This window comes from Bactrocera neohumeralis, chromosome 5 (genome assembly GCF_024586455.1).
Source record: "Bactrocera neohumeralis isolate Rockhampton chromosome 5, APGP_CSIRO_Bneo_wtdbg2-racon-allhic-juicebox.fasta_v2, whole genome shotgun sequence".
NCBI classification, from domain to species: Eukaryota; Metazoa; Arthropoda; class Insecta; order Diptera; family Tephritidae; genus Bactrocera; species Bactrocera neohumeralis.
Genome location: NC_065922.1, coordinates 57855882 through 57875044, shown reverse-complemented (window position 1 = coordinate 57875044; position 19163 = coordinate 57855882). Strand labels below are relative to the sequence as shown.

General features: G+C 35.4%; 2 protein-coding genes across 3 annotated transcripts; one reads left to right on the top strand and one right to left on the bottom strand.

Annotated features, from left to right (window-relative positions):
* The first annotated feature begins 2419 nt into the window (after positions 1–2419).
* Positions 2420–7773, top strand: LOC126760164 (nose resistant to fluoxetine protein 6). The gene is made up of 8 exons (XM_050475622.1): positions 2420–2761; positions 5304–5706; positions 5793–5866; positions 5928–6127; positions 6196–6311; positions 6379–6592; positions 6658–7314; positions 7382–7773. Exons 1-8 carry the CDS (start codon positions 2497–2499, stop codon positions 7589–7591), a joined length of 2139 nt encoding a protein of 712 aa, XP_050331579.1. The 5' UTR covers positions 2420–2496; the 3' UTR covers positions 7592–7773.
* Positions 7774–14053: 6280 nt separating this feature from the next.
* On the bottom strand, positions 14054–18529 carry LOC126760165 (nose resistant to fluoxetine protein 6-like). Of its 2 annotated transcripts, XM_050475623.1 has the most exons (10): positions 18223–18529; positions 17817–18156; positions 16477–16550; positions 16215–16402; positions 16023–16135; positions 15754–15970; positions 15137–15324; positions 14948–15083; positions 14550–14885; positions 14054–14487 (listed from the first exon to the last, which is right to left on the bottom strand). In XM_050475623.1, the coding sequence occupies exons 1-10, from the start codon at positions 18437–18439 to the stop codon at positions 14305–14307; spliced, it is 1992 nt and encodes a 663-aa protein (XP_050331580.1). In that variant the 5' UTR covers positions 18440–18529; the 3' UTR covers positions 14054–14304. The 2 variants fall into 2 exon arrangements, with proteins under 2 accessions (XP_050331580.1, XP_050331581.1); XM_050475624.1 differs by lacking the exon at positions 14054–14487 and having other exon boundaries at positions 14595–14885; positions 14962–15083.
* Positions 18530–19163: the final 634 nt, after the last annotated feature.

Sequence of the window (19163 nt, the reverse complement as noted above, 5' to 3'; positions counted from 1 at the left end):
CATTCAGACTGACAATCATCAGGAAATGACTCTCTCTGCATTTAAATTATATATCACATTGACCGATATCTTCGGTAAAAAGTCAGCTGTAGGCACTGATATATATATATATTCGGAACCTAAAACCTTGAACAGTTTTCGTTCGGTTTGGACAATTTTTTTTAACAAGGTGGCACACTACAAAGTCACTATACGGGAAAGTTTTATCTCGCTACATTAATGTAATAAGGCCTTATTTGTATACTGGAAAGTGAAAGGATCAGATGGAAATTAGAATTTTGTTATATAGGAAGTAGATGGATTACAACTATTTAACCACTGTAACATAGGAATTATAATTAGAAGAATATTCGGTACCGATTTTAGTTGAAATCGGTTGAGCAGGTGAGATAGGTGATTTCACTTGAAACAGTACGGTACCTCCCCCAATGTCCAATTTTGAAACCAGTGCCATCTTTTGTCATCCTGAATGTAAAATTTAATGTCTCTAACGCATTTAGTTATTGATTTATAACACTTTTAGTAGTTTTTAACAAAACCGTTATATGACGGTGGGCGTGGTAATAATCCGATTTCACCTATTTTCACACTTTTGTAAGAGCGGTTGAAATATTTGCTCTGTGTTAATTTACGTGATAGAGCTTCATTGATTTGGAAGATATAAAGTATAAACTTATTAGGGGGCGGGGTTAAGCCCACTTTTCAAAGATTTTCAAACCACATTACCACTTATAAATATGATGCATTGTTCCATCGTAGTATAAGTTTATATCCCTATTATGTTGTTGGAGTTTCAGAAATTAATCCAATGGAGTACAATTTGTTGCACCCTGTAATGTCTGTCTTCTGCTCACATGCGTTAGGACTGATTATTTATTCACTGGTTATTCCATGGACTTTGATAACAAACTTTTACCGGTGATTATCGAATAAGACTTACCTGCTTACCACATTGAAGAGCAATCAACTAAAAATTCCTTACACGTAAAAATATGATTTATTTACCATCTTAAATAGATAATTTTAAAGTTTATGAATACAAAATGAAATTGTTAAATTTTGCTTAGCTAAACCGATCGCTAGACGATAATTTCATTCACTAAACTTTAAGTTTCAGTAAACTAGACAATAATTTCACCAACTAAACTCAAAAGTGTGACAATATGACATGTTCAAACCCTAAACCTCATCTAATGATATGATAAACAACTTTACAAACCGGTATGAAATCACAAACCCAATTGGTCGTTCGACTGACTTTTCTTTTACAAACAACTATGACTTTTCACGTGTTGATGTCCTAAGGCTTCATCCTCTGTCAGATTTCGGTCAGAAATAAACCAATATCATACTAGTTCTAAAAGAACACTAAATGCAGCCTCAATTTTCGTCTAATGTTTACATAAATAAACATATAATAAATAAAGAAATTAATAAACTGTCCGTATTTGGTATAATTTCGTAGCTTTTCTGACTAGCAAACTAGTATATTTATTGACTCAGATAATCCTAGTTGTAAACTATTACATTTCATATAATATACTGAAGAATTTGTAGTTGTTTTTAGCGTCCGGGCCAAAGTCCAGCATCCTGTTCTTCTTTGTGATAAATGTTATCACAAATGTTTATATATATGTATGGTACATAGGTTGGGTATATGGACACGTGAAATTATATGCCATATTCACGTGAAACCATATACACATATGTACTTATAAAATATGACAATTACCTGGCTGAATATTTACGAAGCCTTGATTAATTTACATACTTCAACAACAAATATAAACAACAGAACAACAAATATAGGGTAAAATTGTTATATTGAAATGTTAATGTCAACAGAGGCGGGCTTTAGTTATTTATATTTAGGCCTTAAAGTCATCTCTACTTAATAAATGCTTTTAAGAAATAAATATTAAATTAAATAATAACACAGGCTAATAGAGCTTAAGGAATAAACGTAGAGATTATTTATATACTCACACAACAATACTTAAACGTTTATATTGTATCACAGCAAATTTATGAATATATATATATAGCATATGATTAGATTTATAGAAACTGATTTTCTAATGTCGATAGATTAGCCGAGCATTCGACTGTGATATTACGAGTTATATTGTATATGATTTTTATTTAACATTGGTATAATTGTAGTGAAGCCACTATCAATAAGTATATTAACCCTATCTTTCCAACCATTAATAGATGTAAGTATTACTATACGCGCTAAGAAGTATGAAATCTTAAGGTATACATATGTACATATTAGTATGCGAGAAATAGAACTGTATGGGTATACTAATACATGTGCATAAAATGTCTAATGTTTAATCATGAAGTATCGGGCTTTTGACAGCGATGGCTATAAAAGTTACCGACAAACATGTAGCAACTGCAGTTCATTCCCATATATTCGTGCGAAAGGTAGGGATTACGGTCTGATCCTTGTACTCGGGTACGCAATAAAGTTTAAAATTTACAAACGAAATGGCAGCGCGGCATTCTTTTGCGGCGTTGTCGCTGTTAATAGCAGTATTTGCGCATAACTGCTATGCTGAAGAATCGACAGTTTTAGCGGTTTCAGGATCACCATTTAAAAATGATCTCGCTTATATGTTTTATAAAGAAGGATCGCAAATTGGAGCTGAAACATTGAATGCTACACTCAGAGCGTACGATGACTCTAAATGTCTGAGGGATATTGATCGCATATCACAAGCACTTGATGAATATTACGAATGGGCTATTGAGTGTAAGTTCCTTTGATAATTTTTAAGTTTGCACAATATTAAGAGATAACATATGGATGTCGTTGAAGGTCGTAATCAATACAAATTTAGATGAATGAGATCAAAAAGATATGTTATGAGATTTACATCAATTTGTGATATTATTCGTTATAACATATAATTACATATATAATATTAACATTATTTTTGTTTTCTGGTTGTTTAATCAGACCATACCATAAAATAGTTCTTCAGTGATATGCATGCATCCATTTATACCCTGAACAGGGTGTATTAAATTTGCAACGCAGTTTATAACTCGGAGAATTATCAGCGTGACAAGCTGAGTCAATTTAGCCATATCAGTCCGTCTGTATATACACGAACTAGTTCTTTAGTTTTTTAGATACGGTTCTGAAATTTTGCACATGTCCTTTTTTCCTCAAGAAGTTGCTCATTTATCAGAATCATCGATATCGAACGACTATAGCATATAGCTGCAATGCAAATTGAACGATCAAACTCAATTACTTGTATGAAAAACTTTTTATATTTTACAAGCATAGATCATTTTACAAGTCAACTTACAATCTGCGAAAAAATCGTCAGATCGGACCACTACAATATCTGTATATCCGCAATACAAAAAAAAATATAAAAATAAAAGATCAAAATCAAATCCTTGGGTTCCCTTCTTTTTTTATTTAACAAAATATATTCACAAAATTGGGCACAAAATATTATCAATGACTACATCATATGGGAACAAATTCTTCAAATTGGCCTACGAAAGCATATAGCTGTCATACAAATCGAACAATTAAAATTAATCCTTAACTATTTATTTTAACTATTTTATTAGACGAGATTTCATATGATATTGTACCAAGCAACGCTACAGTGTTCGAAACATTTTCAGATCGGGCCACTATAATATATACATAAGTATCATACGAACTGACCGATCAAATTCTTGAATAGAAATTCTTTTTGTGAATAAAGCGATAAAATACCTGCAGTGCTGAGGGAGTTAACGTTTTTTATTGGTTTGATTTTTTCATTCGTTCTCATTTATTTCTGCCATTTATTACTTTTATTTAGACATTTAAGTACAGCACTAACTTCCTTATAAGTTCAAATACCAATTTAATCCAATCAACTAAATATTCGTCACACTCATTTACAGTTATTGATTAATCTTTTAGTGATAATAATTTTTTTTCTATTATGTTGATATAACCAAAAACCTTACTTAATCGATAAATCATACGTAACGATTCATAAATCTCTAATTTTTAGGATTTATTATCCAAGTCAGTGATAAAGCTGATGGAGTAGTCTGCATAAGCATTTTGCTGGGAATACATGCCGTAAATCACAATACAATCATAAAACGCCATAAATAGTTAAAATACAATAATAAAAATGTTATTGGTCTAATCAAAAGTGTAAAAGTGTATATATCTTTAAATATACATACATACATATGTACATAAACAGCTGCCAAAAGATTTGAACTCTTTAACGGAAGCAATTACTACGACACCTACATATGTATGTACAGACATACAAATGCGTGTGAGCTAGTAGCAAATGCAAAGTTCAATTGCAGATTATCGGTAGATAAGCGATTGTTCTTTATTATTTAATACAAGTTGAAATCGTATATACATATACGTATAAAGTTATTAATATGAGCATTTGATATTTTTGCAACCCTTGTCCGGCATAAGTGGTGTATAAAAATATTTGTACATACATACTTACATATGCACATACGGAAATGCAAGTGGGATTGTACGATTATTTTTATTTTTGTAACTTTAGAATTTTAACTATTTTCACTTTGTAAATAAAGATTAGGCCAATACTCAATCCTATCACTACTATATAATATAAATATATAAAGTTTTCGTATTTCTAATCAAACTTCAACTTATTTTTTTTATTTATACTAATAAATAAATAAACAAATATATATCACTTTTGTTCGCCACTTTTTGCCATTTTTCCACTAGAGACATTATTATCAGTGTAAATCGAAATTTCGAAATATCCAGAATGGGAGCGAGCGAACCAATGTTGTGCTACACGAACTGATCCAGCATCGTCTCCGTAAACTTCACAAATTTAATTTGTGGCTTGCGTGGCATTATTCCCTTTTTTATACTTCTTCATTTTCACTTAATTAACCGAACTTAATTTTTTTTTGTTTAATGAAGCTTAAAATCTCACCTTTCCAAACTATATGGTATGACACAATGCGATTGGTGGCACTGGAGATATACGACTGCAACGACAATTATTGACAAAATACGAACAAACTTTTTCGACTACCCAATATTATTACTAACTTATTACCTAATGTAAAATTTAAATTTTTTTCCTAATTATTATCTTTAACATATTATTACCTTTAACAAAGCCGATGGTTATAAAACGATATTCAATAATTATGATCTTGGTGAACGCGAACAAAATAGAAATTAGTCATATTCTAAAAACAAGTCGCAAAAACTAAATAAATACTTTAATAAACATTATTTTTTATTTTCTTCATTACAGTTCCCGACACTTGGGGTCGACTACCTGTTGGCTTGATGTGGGGCCATGCATTAAGTTTCGGTGCCTATGAAGAATGTCTTGCCGCTTCTTGGCAATTCAGTGAAGATGATGTATTGCGCGGTCAGTACTGCCTAGCACGAGTACCAATCAAAAAATATATGGATGAGATTAAGCCACGTGAATCGACGGTTCAAGCAAGAATCAGTTACAAATACCAAAAACCCGAAGTATTCGAACTGGGTATTTGTATACCAAGTTCATGTTCAGCTGAACTGGGTAACCAAATATTGACTGGAGTAATGAATAAATACTACGATGCTGGAATTACTTCAACTATGATCGCCGAAAAATACTGTAAATATGAACAACCTGTGAAGCTACGTGGTATCGACATTTTTGCTATGTAAGCTAGTGAAATATTAAATCCCTATTATTTATATCCTCCTAATGTTTTGGTTCTATGATTATTTTTGTGTGAATATTTTATAGTGTCTTCTTCAGCTTCATTGTTTTCTGCATGTTAGCCAGCAGTGTTTACGATTACATTAAAACGAAAAATAATGGTGAGTTTTAATTGAAAACTGTTTTAGACTTCATACATTTATAAATTGTTTTAAATTTCAGAACCGAAAAAGCCACTTTTCATTGCTTTCTCTGTACTCACTAATGCTCCAAAGATTTTTACTGTCAAAAAGAGCAACAATCCTAATGTCATTCAATGCCTCAACGGTTTGCGTTGTTTCTCAATGATGTGGGTTGTATTTGGTCATGGTTACATGACTTTCTACGAGCTACCTCATATTAACAAAGATAAAGTCTATACCGTAAGTGACAACTCTTAGCGCTTTTATTTACATATAAGTATTAAAAAATTACCGATTATCATTTATAGTGGATCGAAACTCCATATTCCATGCTAGTCCAGAATGCTACACTCTGTGTGGATACATTCTTTTTCATGTCGGGTTTATTGATGTTGTGGGGCGCCTTCCGTGAAATGGAACGCACGTAAGTGTTCATATTGTATGTTATAAAGATTTCATTAATCAAACGAAGTTTATTTACTCTAAATTAGTAAAGGAAAACTGAACCTAGGTATGATGTATTTCCATCGTTATATACGTTTGACTCCAGTCGTAGCTGTTGTTATTCTCTACATTATGTCGCTTTACAAATACTCGGGTCATGGCCCTATGTGGATGAAGATCGGAACTCAAGATGAGCGTTGTTCGGACACATGGTGGGCAACTCTGTTGTATGTACAGAATTATGCCTTCCCTAAGAAGATTGTGAGTATAAATATGCCAATAATACATAGAGAATATGAAATAATTATTATCTTTTCTCTTTTCAGTGCATCAGTCAGTCTTGGTACTTGGCTGTCGATACACAGCTCTACGTGCTTTCACCACTAATCCTTATTCCACTTTGGAAATGGGGCAAAAAGGCGCTCGCTCCAATCATTCTTTTAGGTGTTCTTTGTATGGCCGGCACTTTCGCTACCTTCATGGTTTGGAAATTCACTCTCTTCCGTGTGGATGATGATCATGTTGATGATCGCCAACGTTGGACTTATTATCCGACGCACACCCGTGTACCCACTTGGTTGATTGGTGTCATCTTTGGTTACTTCTTGTATACCAAGAATCGTGGCAGGCAAATTCCATTGGCTAAAAAATGGGTCATTACCGGTTGGGTGTTGGCATTTGGTGTTATGTTGACCGATATGTGGGGACCTTATTGGCGTATCCTACCCGAGAATCCCAGTGCACCAATTATTGAAGGTGCATTCTACGAACCATTAAGTCGTGCTTCTTGGGCCATCGCTATCGGCTGGATTGTGTGGGCCTGCTACAATGGTCATGGTGGAATCATCAATGATTTCCTTTCATGGGGCTTCTTCACTGGCTTCAGCCGTCTCACATACTGTATGTATGTAATCCACAGAATTGTTCAACTGGTGAATGGTGGCCGTATTCAAACCGATACCCACTTTGGCGATTACGAAATGGTATATACTAATTGATGTTTTGTACAAAACAAAAATTAAACTAAATGGTTCACTTGTTGTTTTATAGGTTCTTCGCTGGTGGCATGATTTCGGCATTTCTCTAACTCTTTCCATATTCGCCACATTGGCTTTCGAGGCACCTATTTTGGGAATTGAGAAGGCAATTTTTGGACATGGTGAAAGTAAACCAGCACCTAAAAAAATAGAACCAACATCTGCTCCTACTACCGCTGAGAAGACTGACACTGAAGTGACAGTAGAAGTGGCCAAAGCTTAAGAACGACCAGCATATTATGGTCTCTACTCGAGTATTCTGATAAGTTCAGGATAGATATTAGCCAAAGAACCATTAAAATTAAATTCATTTAACGAAAACAAGAAATCGTATTATATACGTTTTATAATGTTAAAGAAAACTAAATAAATTGTATATACTTAACAATATTATTATGGAATCAAGTTGATTTTTGTTTATTATTGAGATATGCAACGGCGCTGACCTACAAGGTACATTTGTCACTCAAACCTGTTTTTTCAGTCACAAGTTTTAGTTAATTAATTTTAAATATTGCATATTTGAGAATTCTATCTGTATGTTTGGGTTTTGTCGTGCATAATGTGAAATATATTTGATGGATCACAACTAAATTTTATGATCCACATCGACCATAGTCGCAAAAAAACGAATGCATTCGCACACCTCAACAGTTTCTTCGAAAGATGAAGCACAAGCCAGTTGTTTATTTCTTAAAATAACACTTTTTAGCCATAATGTTAAAATCGATTTCAGCGAAATTATGTTCCACAACAAAAGCCTGTCACGATCAGAGTGTATAGCAGATTGTATCGAAGATTTAACGACTTTGAATAGTTTTTTGGTTGTTCTTTGTGATTCAGTCCAACCATAGGCATCTCCTCACTATTCTCATAAAGTATGAAAAATAATATAGAAGAAATGTTGAAATAAATAACTGAACTAAGTTCCCCAAATAGAACACTGCTTATTAAAGCAACAAAGAAAATAACAAACAAATCGTCATGACTGATAAAAACGGATGAGAGAAGAAACACGATCCTAAACAAAATGATCTGCATAAGTTAATAATACATAGGAAAATACCAAAGTATCGCATTTCAACATTTACCGCATTTATGTATATCTACCATAATAAAATAATGAAATCGTTGCAAGTTAACCCAAATACTGCTTGTTGTTACCTTTTTTGAACATGACAATGAACCAAATTCAAACTCCAAAGACAAAGTGTGGTATAAGTGCGAGTCGTTATATGTTATCTGTCATTAATATTAATTAATTAATTTAAAACCAATTTTTGGATTGTCCTCTTAAGTGTACTTAAAATTGTATAATTTGATAATAATGAGTCTGGTAAAGTTTGCTTTACATTACATTGTATCTACTCATCAGAAGTCGTACAATAAATAACATAATTTCTTACCGTCGACTTATACGAAGTGCAATAGTCATATCGTTAAATTAATAAATATAAATATTTACAAGCGCACACACGCACCAATATGCGATTTATTTCTGAGGTACTAACTATCACTAGCTGGCCAAGTTTCTGCCGGTAAAGCGTTTTTATCCCAAAAAAACTGGCAGAAGAGAGCACAAGTTGAGAGCATAAGACGCTGAGAGAGCTGCTAGTGAAATTGATGTTAGCAGAAAATAGTTACTGCTAAATGAAAAACTGCTATTAAACACATGTATTAACTAGTGTCACACTTTATCACACTTTATCTATTTCTGGGAACACGCAGTTATATATATAACTGAGTGTAACAGAAACCATATTTCAAAAAATTCACTATATGGAGACAAAGTTTTATGAGGCTTGAATTTCCAGTTGTAAAATTTGTTCATTTGGGAGGATGGAGTCGTGTGTAGAAGTTCAGGCAAGTGAGGAAAGTTCTCTGATCGCCATTCACTTGGGAGTGGCCAGAAACGATTCTTTTACACATGGCTCAAGCAGCTCACAACTTCCGGTCTTTGACCAAGTATCCTCTGGGTAGCTGACATCACCGCCGTCCAATAAATGCGATGGACGGGACAAGGACAGAGTAGATCCTTGTGACATTTACTACAGTGGCCATATAAAGGAGCGCAAGTTTGGTGTTGGATTCGTGGTGGGAGAGAGACTCCGTCGCCGAGTAGTATCATTCACTGCGGTGAATGAACAATCCGCATCAAAGCGAGGTTCTTCAACATATCGCTGATTTGCGCCCACGCCCCGACGGAAGAGAAGGACGATGTGACCAAAGATGCCTTCTATGTGCGCTTGGAACGCGCTTATGAGAGATGCCCCCGCCACGATGTCAAAATCGTGCTTGGCGAATTTAACGCCAGGGTGGGCAAAGTAGGTATCTTTGGCACTACGGTCGGTAAATTCAGCCTCCACGACGAAACATCCCCAAATGGGTTAAGGCTGATTGACTTCGCCGGGGCCCGAAATATGGTTATCTGTAGTACTAGATTCCAGCACAAGAAGATATATCAAGCTACCTGGCTGTCGCCGGATCGAAAAGCCACCAACCAGATCGATCATGTTGTGCTAGACGGAAGACCAGTGTTCTAGACGTGCGTACGCTCCGAGGCCCTAACATCGACTCGGACCACTATCTTATTGCAGCCAAGATTCGCACCCGTCTCTGTGCAGCAAAAAAACGCACGTCAACACACACAAGGAAGGTTCGACGTCGAGAAGCTGCAATCACAATAAACAGCAGAACGATTTGCTACTCGGCTTGCACTCCTGCTCTCTGAGAGCACTCGTCAACAACTCGGTATAAGGGAACTGTGGGACGGCATTTCAAACTCCTTACGTACAGCTGCAACCGAAACCATTGGTTTTCGGAAAGTGCAAAAGAACAACTGGTACGACGAGGAGTGCCGTGTCGCAGCGGAGAGAAAACAGACTGCCTACCTCGCAACGTTGCGATCGACCACTACACGTGCGGGATGGGATAGATACCGAGAGTTGAAGAGGGAAGCGAGACGCATTTGCAGACAGAAAAAGAAAGAGGCCGAAATGCGTGAGTACGAAGAGCTTGATAAGCTGGCCGACAGGAGTAATGCTCGAAAATTCTACGAAAAAATAAGCGGCTTACAAAAGGTTTCAAAACCGGAGCATACTCTTGTAGAACCCCCAAAGGTGATCTAGTCACCGATGCCCAGAGCATACTTAAATTATGAAAGGAACACTTCTCCAGCCTTCTGAATGGCAGTGAAAGTACAACACCAGGAGAAGGCGAACCCGATTCCCCAATCGATGACGATGGAGCAGACGTTCCATTGCCCGACCATGAAGAAGTTCGAATAGCAATTGCCCGCCTGAAAAACAACAAAGCGGCAGGGGTCGACGGATTGCCGGCCGAGCTATTCAAACACGGCGGCGAAGAGCTGATAAGGAGCATGCATCAGCTTCTTTGTAAAATATGGTCGGACGAAAGCATGCCCAACGATTGGAATTTAAGTGTGCTATGCCCAATCCATATAAAGGAGACCCCACAATCTGCGCCAACTACCGTGGGATTAGCCTCCTCAACATCGCATATAAGGTTCTATCGAGCGTATTGTGTGAAAGATTAAAGCCCACCGTCAACAAACTGATTGGACCTTATCAGTGTGGCTTTAGACCTGGAAAATCAACAACCGACCAGATATCCACCATGCGCCAAATCTTGGAAAAGACCCGTGAAAGGAGAATCGACACACACCATCTCTTCGTCGATTTCAAAGCTGCTTTCGACAGCACGAAAAGGAGCTGGCTTTATGCCGCGATGTCTGAATTTGGTATCTCCGCAAAACTAATACGGCTGTGTAAACTGACGTTGAGCAACACGAAAAGCTCCGTCAGGATCGGGAAGGACCTCTCCAAGCCGTTCGATACCAAACGAGGTTTCAGACAAGGCGACTCCCTATCGTGCGACTTCTTCAACCTGCTTCTGGAGAAAATAGTTCGAGCCGCAGAACTAAATAGAGAAGGTACCATCTTCTATAAGAGTGTACAGCTGCTGGCGTATGTCGATGATATTGATATCATCGGCCTCAACACCCGCGCCGTTAGTTCTGCTTCCTCCAGGCTGGACAAAGAAGCACAGAAAATGGGTCTGGCAGTAAACGAGGGCACGAAATATCTCCTGTCATCAAACAAACAGTCGTCGCACTCGCGACTTGGCTTTCACGTCACTGTTGACAGTCATAACTTTGAAGTTGTAGATAATTTCGTGTATTCAGGAACCAGTATTAACACCACCAACAATGTCAGCCTGGAAATCCAACGCAGGATCAGGCTCTTGCCAACAGGTGCTACTTCGGACTTAGTAGGCAATTGAAAAGTAAAGTCCTCTCTCGACGAACAAAAGCCAAACTCTATAAGTCGCTCATAATTCCCGTCCTGCTATATGGTGTAGAGGCTTGGACGATGACAGCAACTGATGAGTCGACGTTACGAGTTTTCCAGAGAAAAGTTCTGCGAAAGATTTATGGTCCTTTGCGCATTGGGCACGGCGAATATCGCATTCGATGGAACGATGAGCTGTACGAGATATACGACGACATTGATATAGTTCAGCGAATTAAAAGACAGCGGCTACGCTGGCTAGGTCATGTTGACCGAATGGACGAAAACACTCCAGCTCTGAAAGTATTCGACGCAGTACCCGCCGGGGGAAGCAGAGGAAGAGGAAGACCTCCACTCCACGCCAATTAAGAAGAACAACAAAATTTGTTCATTATATAGAAAACTTCAGTTTCATTCATAGAAACATCATTATAAAGAGATAAAAATACACCGAAAGTAGATTGTAAAAGCTATGTTTTCGAAATGAATCAATATTACTTTATTATATGGAAGTTCACTTTCAGCAAGTTCGACTGTAATATACTCTATGAGAATATTTTGCGAGAGTACATATTTGAATGTATGTATAACTCTTGTATGTTAAAGTGACTGCAAACCCAAAAGCTGTAGTCTATGGAGGAAACAGCAGTCTGTTCGGGGCAGTCTGACTGAAATGTTCGTATCTTTTTAAAGAAAAATACTTTTCTTTTGTAGAATTTTTTTTAGAATTCAAGTATATAATTCAACATAGGTGCCTTGGAGGGTGGTACATAGACCAATTATAGCGATCTTCCAACTTTAAGAAAAAAAGTGGCACAAGTGGCAATTCAAACTCCTTTGACCCCAATTCGTTGAGACACCTTGATAGATGTGTTAATCGAAAGCTTTGAAAAAAAAATGTTAGAATAAAGTTTTTCTGATATTTCAGGCAAAAAATTTAAAGTTTATTTGTTCTTAAAATCGGCAAAAAGTATCGTATTCTGTATTCATTAGATTACATAAACTACAGTGAATACTCTATGCAACTTAGATACTTTTATTTATAATAAAGTGTGATTCGAGGTTCAATACTTAAAGAAAAAACACAGAAACTTTAAATTTAATAGTGAATGTTTATTATCTTCCGGAAGAATATTCTTTGAAGATTATCTCTTTCAAATGTTGTCCTCGGCTACATCTCAGACGGTCCATCCGTTGAGGCCAATTTTCGATAACTCGTTTGAGCATTCCGACTGATAACTGGCGAATAACACGTATGAAGTTCTGCCCCAAGGCCTGCATCGTAGCGGGATTGTCCGCTTAGACTTTAGACTTTACACTGTGTGATATCAAAAGCTTGGTGGCCAATCGACCGACCAAAAACGTAAATTATCTGCTGACAGAAGTGTTCTCTCAGTAAATTCATTGATTAGTGCGTTGTATAGGAAGTGGCGCCGTCTTGTTGAAACCAAATGTCGCCGAAATTGCGAGCTTCAATTTCAGACATCAAATAGTCGGTTATCGGTGTGATAACGGTGACCATTGACAGTTATCACCGGGATCATTTTTGTAGAAATATGGACCGATGATTCTACCGGCCCACAAACCCCACGAAATAGCTGCTCTTGAAACTCTTCAGACTGCTCTTCGCCCCAAATGCGCAGTTTTGCTTGTTTATATGCCCAATGAGCCAGAAATGGGCATCAGTTAAAGAAAATTTGGCTCGAAAACATTGGATCTTCTTAGGATTTAGAGACAACAACAAAATGTGAAAATGTGTAAAAATATATTAACTTATTCTTTTTGGGTATTCGAAAATGTGAATATTTCGCAAATGTGAACTGCCTTGATTTAAATTAGTTGAAATTTTTCGAGCGTGCGCTGTATACACAATATAGGAAAGTTTATGTACCAACTATCCTTTAAAGTGACATCCGTCAAGGATAACATTCGATATTGATTTGTCATACTATTTCCACTGTTGTTTTAATACCCCACTCGCTTCATTGTAAGCTAAATAGACTTGACTTTCGAACTTTCGTTTTAAATGTCTTGGAATCTGAATCTTCTCGCCAGTAAACCATAAATATGTTACATATCGTCAAAATAAATAATTGAAACTATGATACACATTATCATCGCTTTAAATCAGTTGTTTATCATTTTGTTAATATCATGTTTTATTACTTATATCCGTTTCTTTCAGGTGGAATAGCATTATTATCTTTTTTTTTTTTGTATCCTTATGTATGTAAATTTTATCATTAAAGGCATTTGTCGTTACAGTAAGAAAAAAACAGTATATGAAGACTTCATACAAATAAATAATTTTATTTCATAAACAATTAGCGATAAAATCCATAAACTTTAAAAAACACATCTTAGAAATTTTTTTCAAGTGATTGATTCCAAGAGTTTACTACTTGCAATGAATAAACTATATGCGAGGATCAAAAATGAGTCTTTACTTTTTAATTTGTTTGAAATCAGAATTATTGATTATTGAATACTCTACTATACTTTATAGTTACAGAAATTGTACTTATAAAATAACAATATAGTCAGTACATACAACATATGTATACATGTATTGATTATAGAATTAACAGTTATAGTATTTTACAAATTGGGACATCTATCTCCAATATTATTCACATAAATTCTGTTGAGATATAGTGGTTGCAGTGGGCAATGTGGATTGTTTCGCAGTCTTTGGCTTATTCCGTGGTAGTAAATAACTTTCTATATCGGCCACCGGGGCCTCAACAGCCAAATAAACGCAAACAGATACTAGTAGTGTTACACCAAAATTACTCCAAAAGCTCAAAGTCTGAAATTTTTAAGAAAAAAATATATCATATCTGGAATGTATACATTCGTCTCTTAACCTACCACATCATAATCAGAAAAGTAGGTATTGGTTTTAATGCGTGACGCATTGATAGTAATCACAATCAAATGCCAAATGTACATACTATACGAAAGCTTCGAAATAGGTTGCCACAAAGTCCAGGAAAGAAAACTATTTATCGGACCACCATAGCCATTTATACATCCATATACTACCCAGCATAACGCTAAAGGCCACGCTACGCGCCCACCAGCAAAATAAAAAGCACTTTCCAGTACACTGGGATCGTTTCGGGTGGGCAGTGTATTTGGATACCAAGCAAATACCAATGTGAAGAGCGTGCAGAGCGATATAACCCAACCAATGCCGACCCACCACTAAAAACATTTTTATTAAAATTAACTTGGTGTATAGTAAATATGGGTTGAATTATCTTTACTTTTGATATTTTACCAATGCGTCCATTATTGTAATGTAAATAGCAGCCAAATAATAGACCGATCAACCAAGCTGAGCATCTGGTGTGTGTTGAGTAGTATATTTTTGGCATTGCCTCGCTTGCGGTGCCATAGTTGCTGCAATTGAATAATTAATAAATAAAATTCTCATTACGTTAAATAAGATGTACCGTGCAATGTCGTAAATTGTGTATTTATTTATCACAATAACCGTAAATAAACAAGCAACGAGCAATAAACCAACAATTATTGTTATCCATATACCCAATTTCCTCCATTTCCAGATGAGAATTAAAAATATAGGCGATAAAAAAAATAATTGAGTATCCACAGCCAAATACCAGCTATGACCAAGGCACTGAAAGTTCAATTCATTAATCGAAGCAATAAAATTATATATTTATATATATACATAGTTAAACAAAATCAATATAATATGTGTATGCATCAGTTAAGAGCCTATTGTACCAGAAGACATAGTGGGGCGTATGAGTGATTTCAGGTGTTTAATAATCTGTGAAAGAATGATATCTCTGTATGTACCATAAATATGTAAACACTATCAAATGAAATTATGGAATTTATGTTTATGGCTGAATTTGTATGGAAAGTGGCTTACGCCTACGAAAATGTTAATGGCTTGAGAGCATATACTATTATCAACACACTACATTTCTCCATAACTTCATTTGAGCTGATTGTATATCAAACATTAATTAAGAAAAAAAGTGATTCTGTAATTTTCTTCGTTTTACAATTCTATTGTTTTCAAATATTGACGACTCACCATTTTGCCAGTCGCTACATAATTTTGCACATACAATAACGTGGCCCACCAAGTATTGTCACATATTTTATTTGCAACAGTAAGGCTCTTCCAAATGGGTCCATTGTCCATATAATTAAATAAAGACATATAAAATAAAACGGCTACAGCAAGAATCGGAGTAAGGCGCAGATAACGGTGAATATACATCATTGGTACGTTGAGTTTTCCATGATTTCTAAAAGTGATATGTTAATGATTTATATAACAGTGAAATATTTCTCACATACTTTTCCATTTCTCTGAAGGAGCCCATAATTAGTAGTAGTCCACTAAGAAAGAAAAATGAGTCCACAGCAATTGAGCCGCTCTGTTCAATCATCGAAAACGGCGTTTGTTCCCACTATATAAGAAATGTATAAATTATAAATAGAAGAGATATCATTATTTATTAGTAGCATTTAAACTTTTAATTGACTCACACTTTTTATATCGACTGAATTAATATTTGGCGACAATATGCGATACAGGTAACAATGCAAGAATATAATCCAAAACAGTGAAAGACATCGTATGCCATGAAGACAGGGTATGTGTCCATGCTGAATTTTTAATAATTGTTGCAGATTTTTAGGGATGGAAAAAGAAACTAATAGCTTGCTGGGTTGTTCTGTAATCATATACATAGCTACATATAGTTTTATTCACATAAACAATTGCACGTGTTCTTAATCATAAGCTTACTTCCTTTGTAACTATAAAGGTAGTCAAAGATAGTACTCAGCGCCATCAGAAGTGCCAAGGTAATGAAAAGTGTACTAAAATTAACAAATCAAAATTAGTTATTGTTACTTTTTAAAATGAAAGTATAATTATTATTGAAAAAAAAAAAACTAGAAAAAAGTAAACTTCGGCTGCCTAAGCTTTAATAAACTTCACAGCTGCATTTCATATATGTACATACATATGTAGTAACTACTTACATAACTAAATCTGAACAAGTAACCGGCTAACGGTTTCCATATAACGGAAAACGTTTTGATCGTTCTTTCTAGCCACATTGTTTAATTTTTCTAAACAACCTTCAAGTCGAAATAGTGATCTTAATAAAGAAAAAAGAATATTTATCTTGATTTTTTTTCAATTAGTAATCAGCACAATAAGTTGGCATGGTAGAATCATGTGATCCTTTGGTCCTTCTCCAGGTAGTCGCTGTAGATTATACTATATGGATACCGGTCTATTACATATATGGTCGATGGGACAATGTTTGCCTTCTTCGTAGCAGGTGCGCTAAGTTTATAATATTTCAGAGAGAATCTACAGAACCTACACTTTCTTTTGAGATACCTACTGTCTCAGATATCTCGCCAACCTTGAATAGGTAGTTGCCAATAAGTAATTGTGGACTTTTTGTACGTTCTCCTTCAGTGATAGTCCCTTTCGAGCCATTAAAAGCTGACGTGTAATCACTTGGAAACTCGTTAATGACATAGCCAGCGCTCTTTGCTTTCATTTCTCAACGTGGCTTCCAAATAAATGAATTAAATCACCAATAGAAATGGCTTTATTCCTCTATAAATTTTTCCATAATCCGTGACCAAGTCCCCGTTTACACGAGGTCAAATTACGAATCCGATTCGGGTGAAGAGTAACCATCCGAATATTATTGCGGTGCCACCATTGAACGGATAGACTAATCGGACCACCCTTCTACAATACATTTCGTCACTAATATTTTTACTTTTGCGTTTCAAAAAAATAGTCTCAAATAGAATCATAATTTTGGATTTTTTCCTACGGACACTTTTATTCATAACATTTATCAAATATAGTAACGGAATATACCTTATAATTTATCCATAAAATTGCAATAATATGGTTTCTCTTTTACTGCCGCCAAATGCGATTAGATGTGGGAACTCTTGAACGCTCTATGTATTAGTTTTTTAATTGTTTTTAACTTTAAACGGTGCAACACTTCAGAAAGAAACAGTATTTTAAACAAAATCTCTAATAATGTGTACTCGTGTGTATTATGTGTACATATGTAGTAATTGTAAAACAAATCAACATGTACTTACATTGCAACCCAATCGAGAGGCTCAAGTTCAACATGTTCGCGCGTTGAACAGGTGGATGTGATCACCAAGTTGGTTGTTGTATTAAAACTTAATTTATATGAATCTGCTAAAAACTCTTTCAAAAGCTTATCAAAGTCATCTGTACTACATTTGTTTGGGAAACATATGCCTAATTGTATTTCAGCATTAAAACCAAATGCCGTTGATTCGAAGGGAACATTGGACTGACAATATTTACCAAGCAACGGTGAGCTTATGTCAAGGCATTCATCGAAATTTCCCATCTCCATACGATGACCATATAGTATACCAGAAGGAAATTTTCCCCAGGCATCAAGCACTATAAAATATTAGTGTAGAACATATAATAAGTAATTTTCGATCAATATATAGTATAGGTACATACTTTTCTGTGCCCAAGTTTCATTGTTTTTCAGCGCGTCTCCCACAATTTTTAGATCTGTTGAACACTCTAAACTCACATTATTAGATTTTCTAAATACACGAAGTGCATAATTGACGCTTTGCAACTTTTCACTTCCGCTAACAGACACCTCTGTGGTAATAATAATCGCAATTATGAAGTACGTTAGTATCATACACCGCCAAGACGCCACTGTCATTGTAGCTCTGTTTTGCTTATTACTCCGTGCAATGCCACTAGGAATTCCGAATTTTCACTGATATAACTAGGCTAATAACGCGAGGTGAAATGGTTGGCGGTTGATTTATAACTTGTCTACTTATTATTTATAGGCAGCTGTCTACGCAATACCTGTCGATTTGAGTTATTTAAGTAAGACAACAACTTAAACTTGCACTTCAATCTTTTGAGTGCTCATATGTAGATAAGTTATAAAATATAGTATGAGCAAATTAACAGCTTACAGTGTATTGCAATTGAACTATAAGTTATAACAAATAAATATTTGATAATCACCTTAGGAGAACGCATTCTTCTTTAATACAAATCATCAAATGTTAACTGGACTCGAACAGTAAGCATAAACCGGATCGGTACTCCCTCTCAACCGTATATTACTAATATTCCAGCGATAGTATCGATAGAGTAGAAAAAGAGAATTCTAAACTCGTCGAGCTCCCATTATTTTGATTGAAGTGGATATCTTATAAAGATCTCTAGGTAACTCCTTGTTGTTTCCGAAATTCAAATTCACACCTCGGTGAAAGACCAGAACTACATACACAGTTATAGTACATAAACCCGAAATGGATTCGTTTCAATAAATAACTTCTCTGTTCGTTTTCACACATGTATGAGAGACAGAAGAGGCTCTTACCTCAATAACTCAATTTGTTTTACCTTACAAATAATTCTTAAAAAAT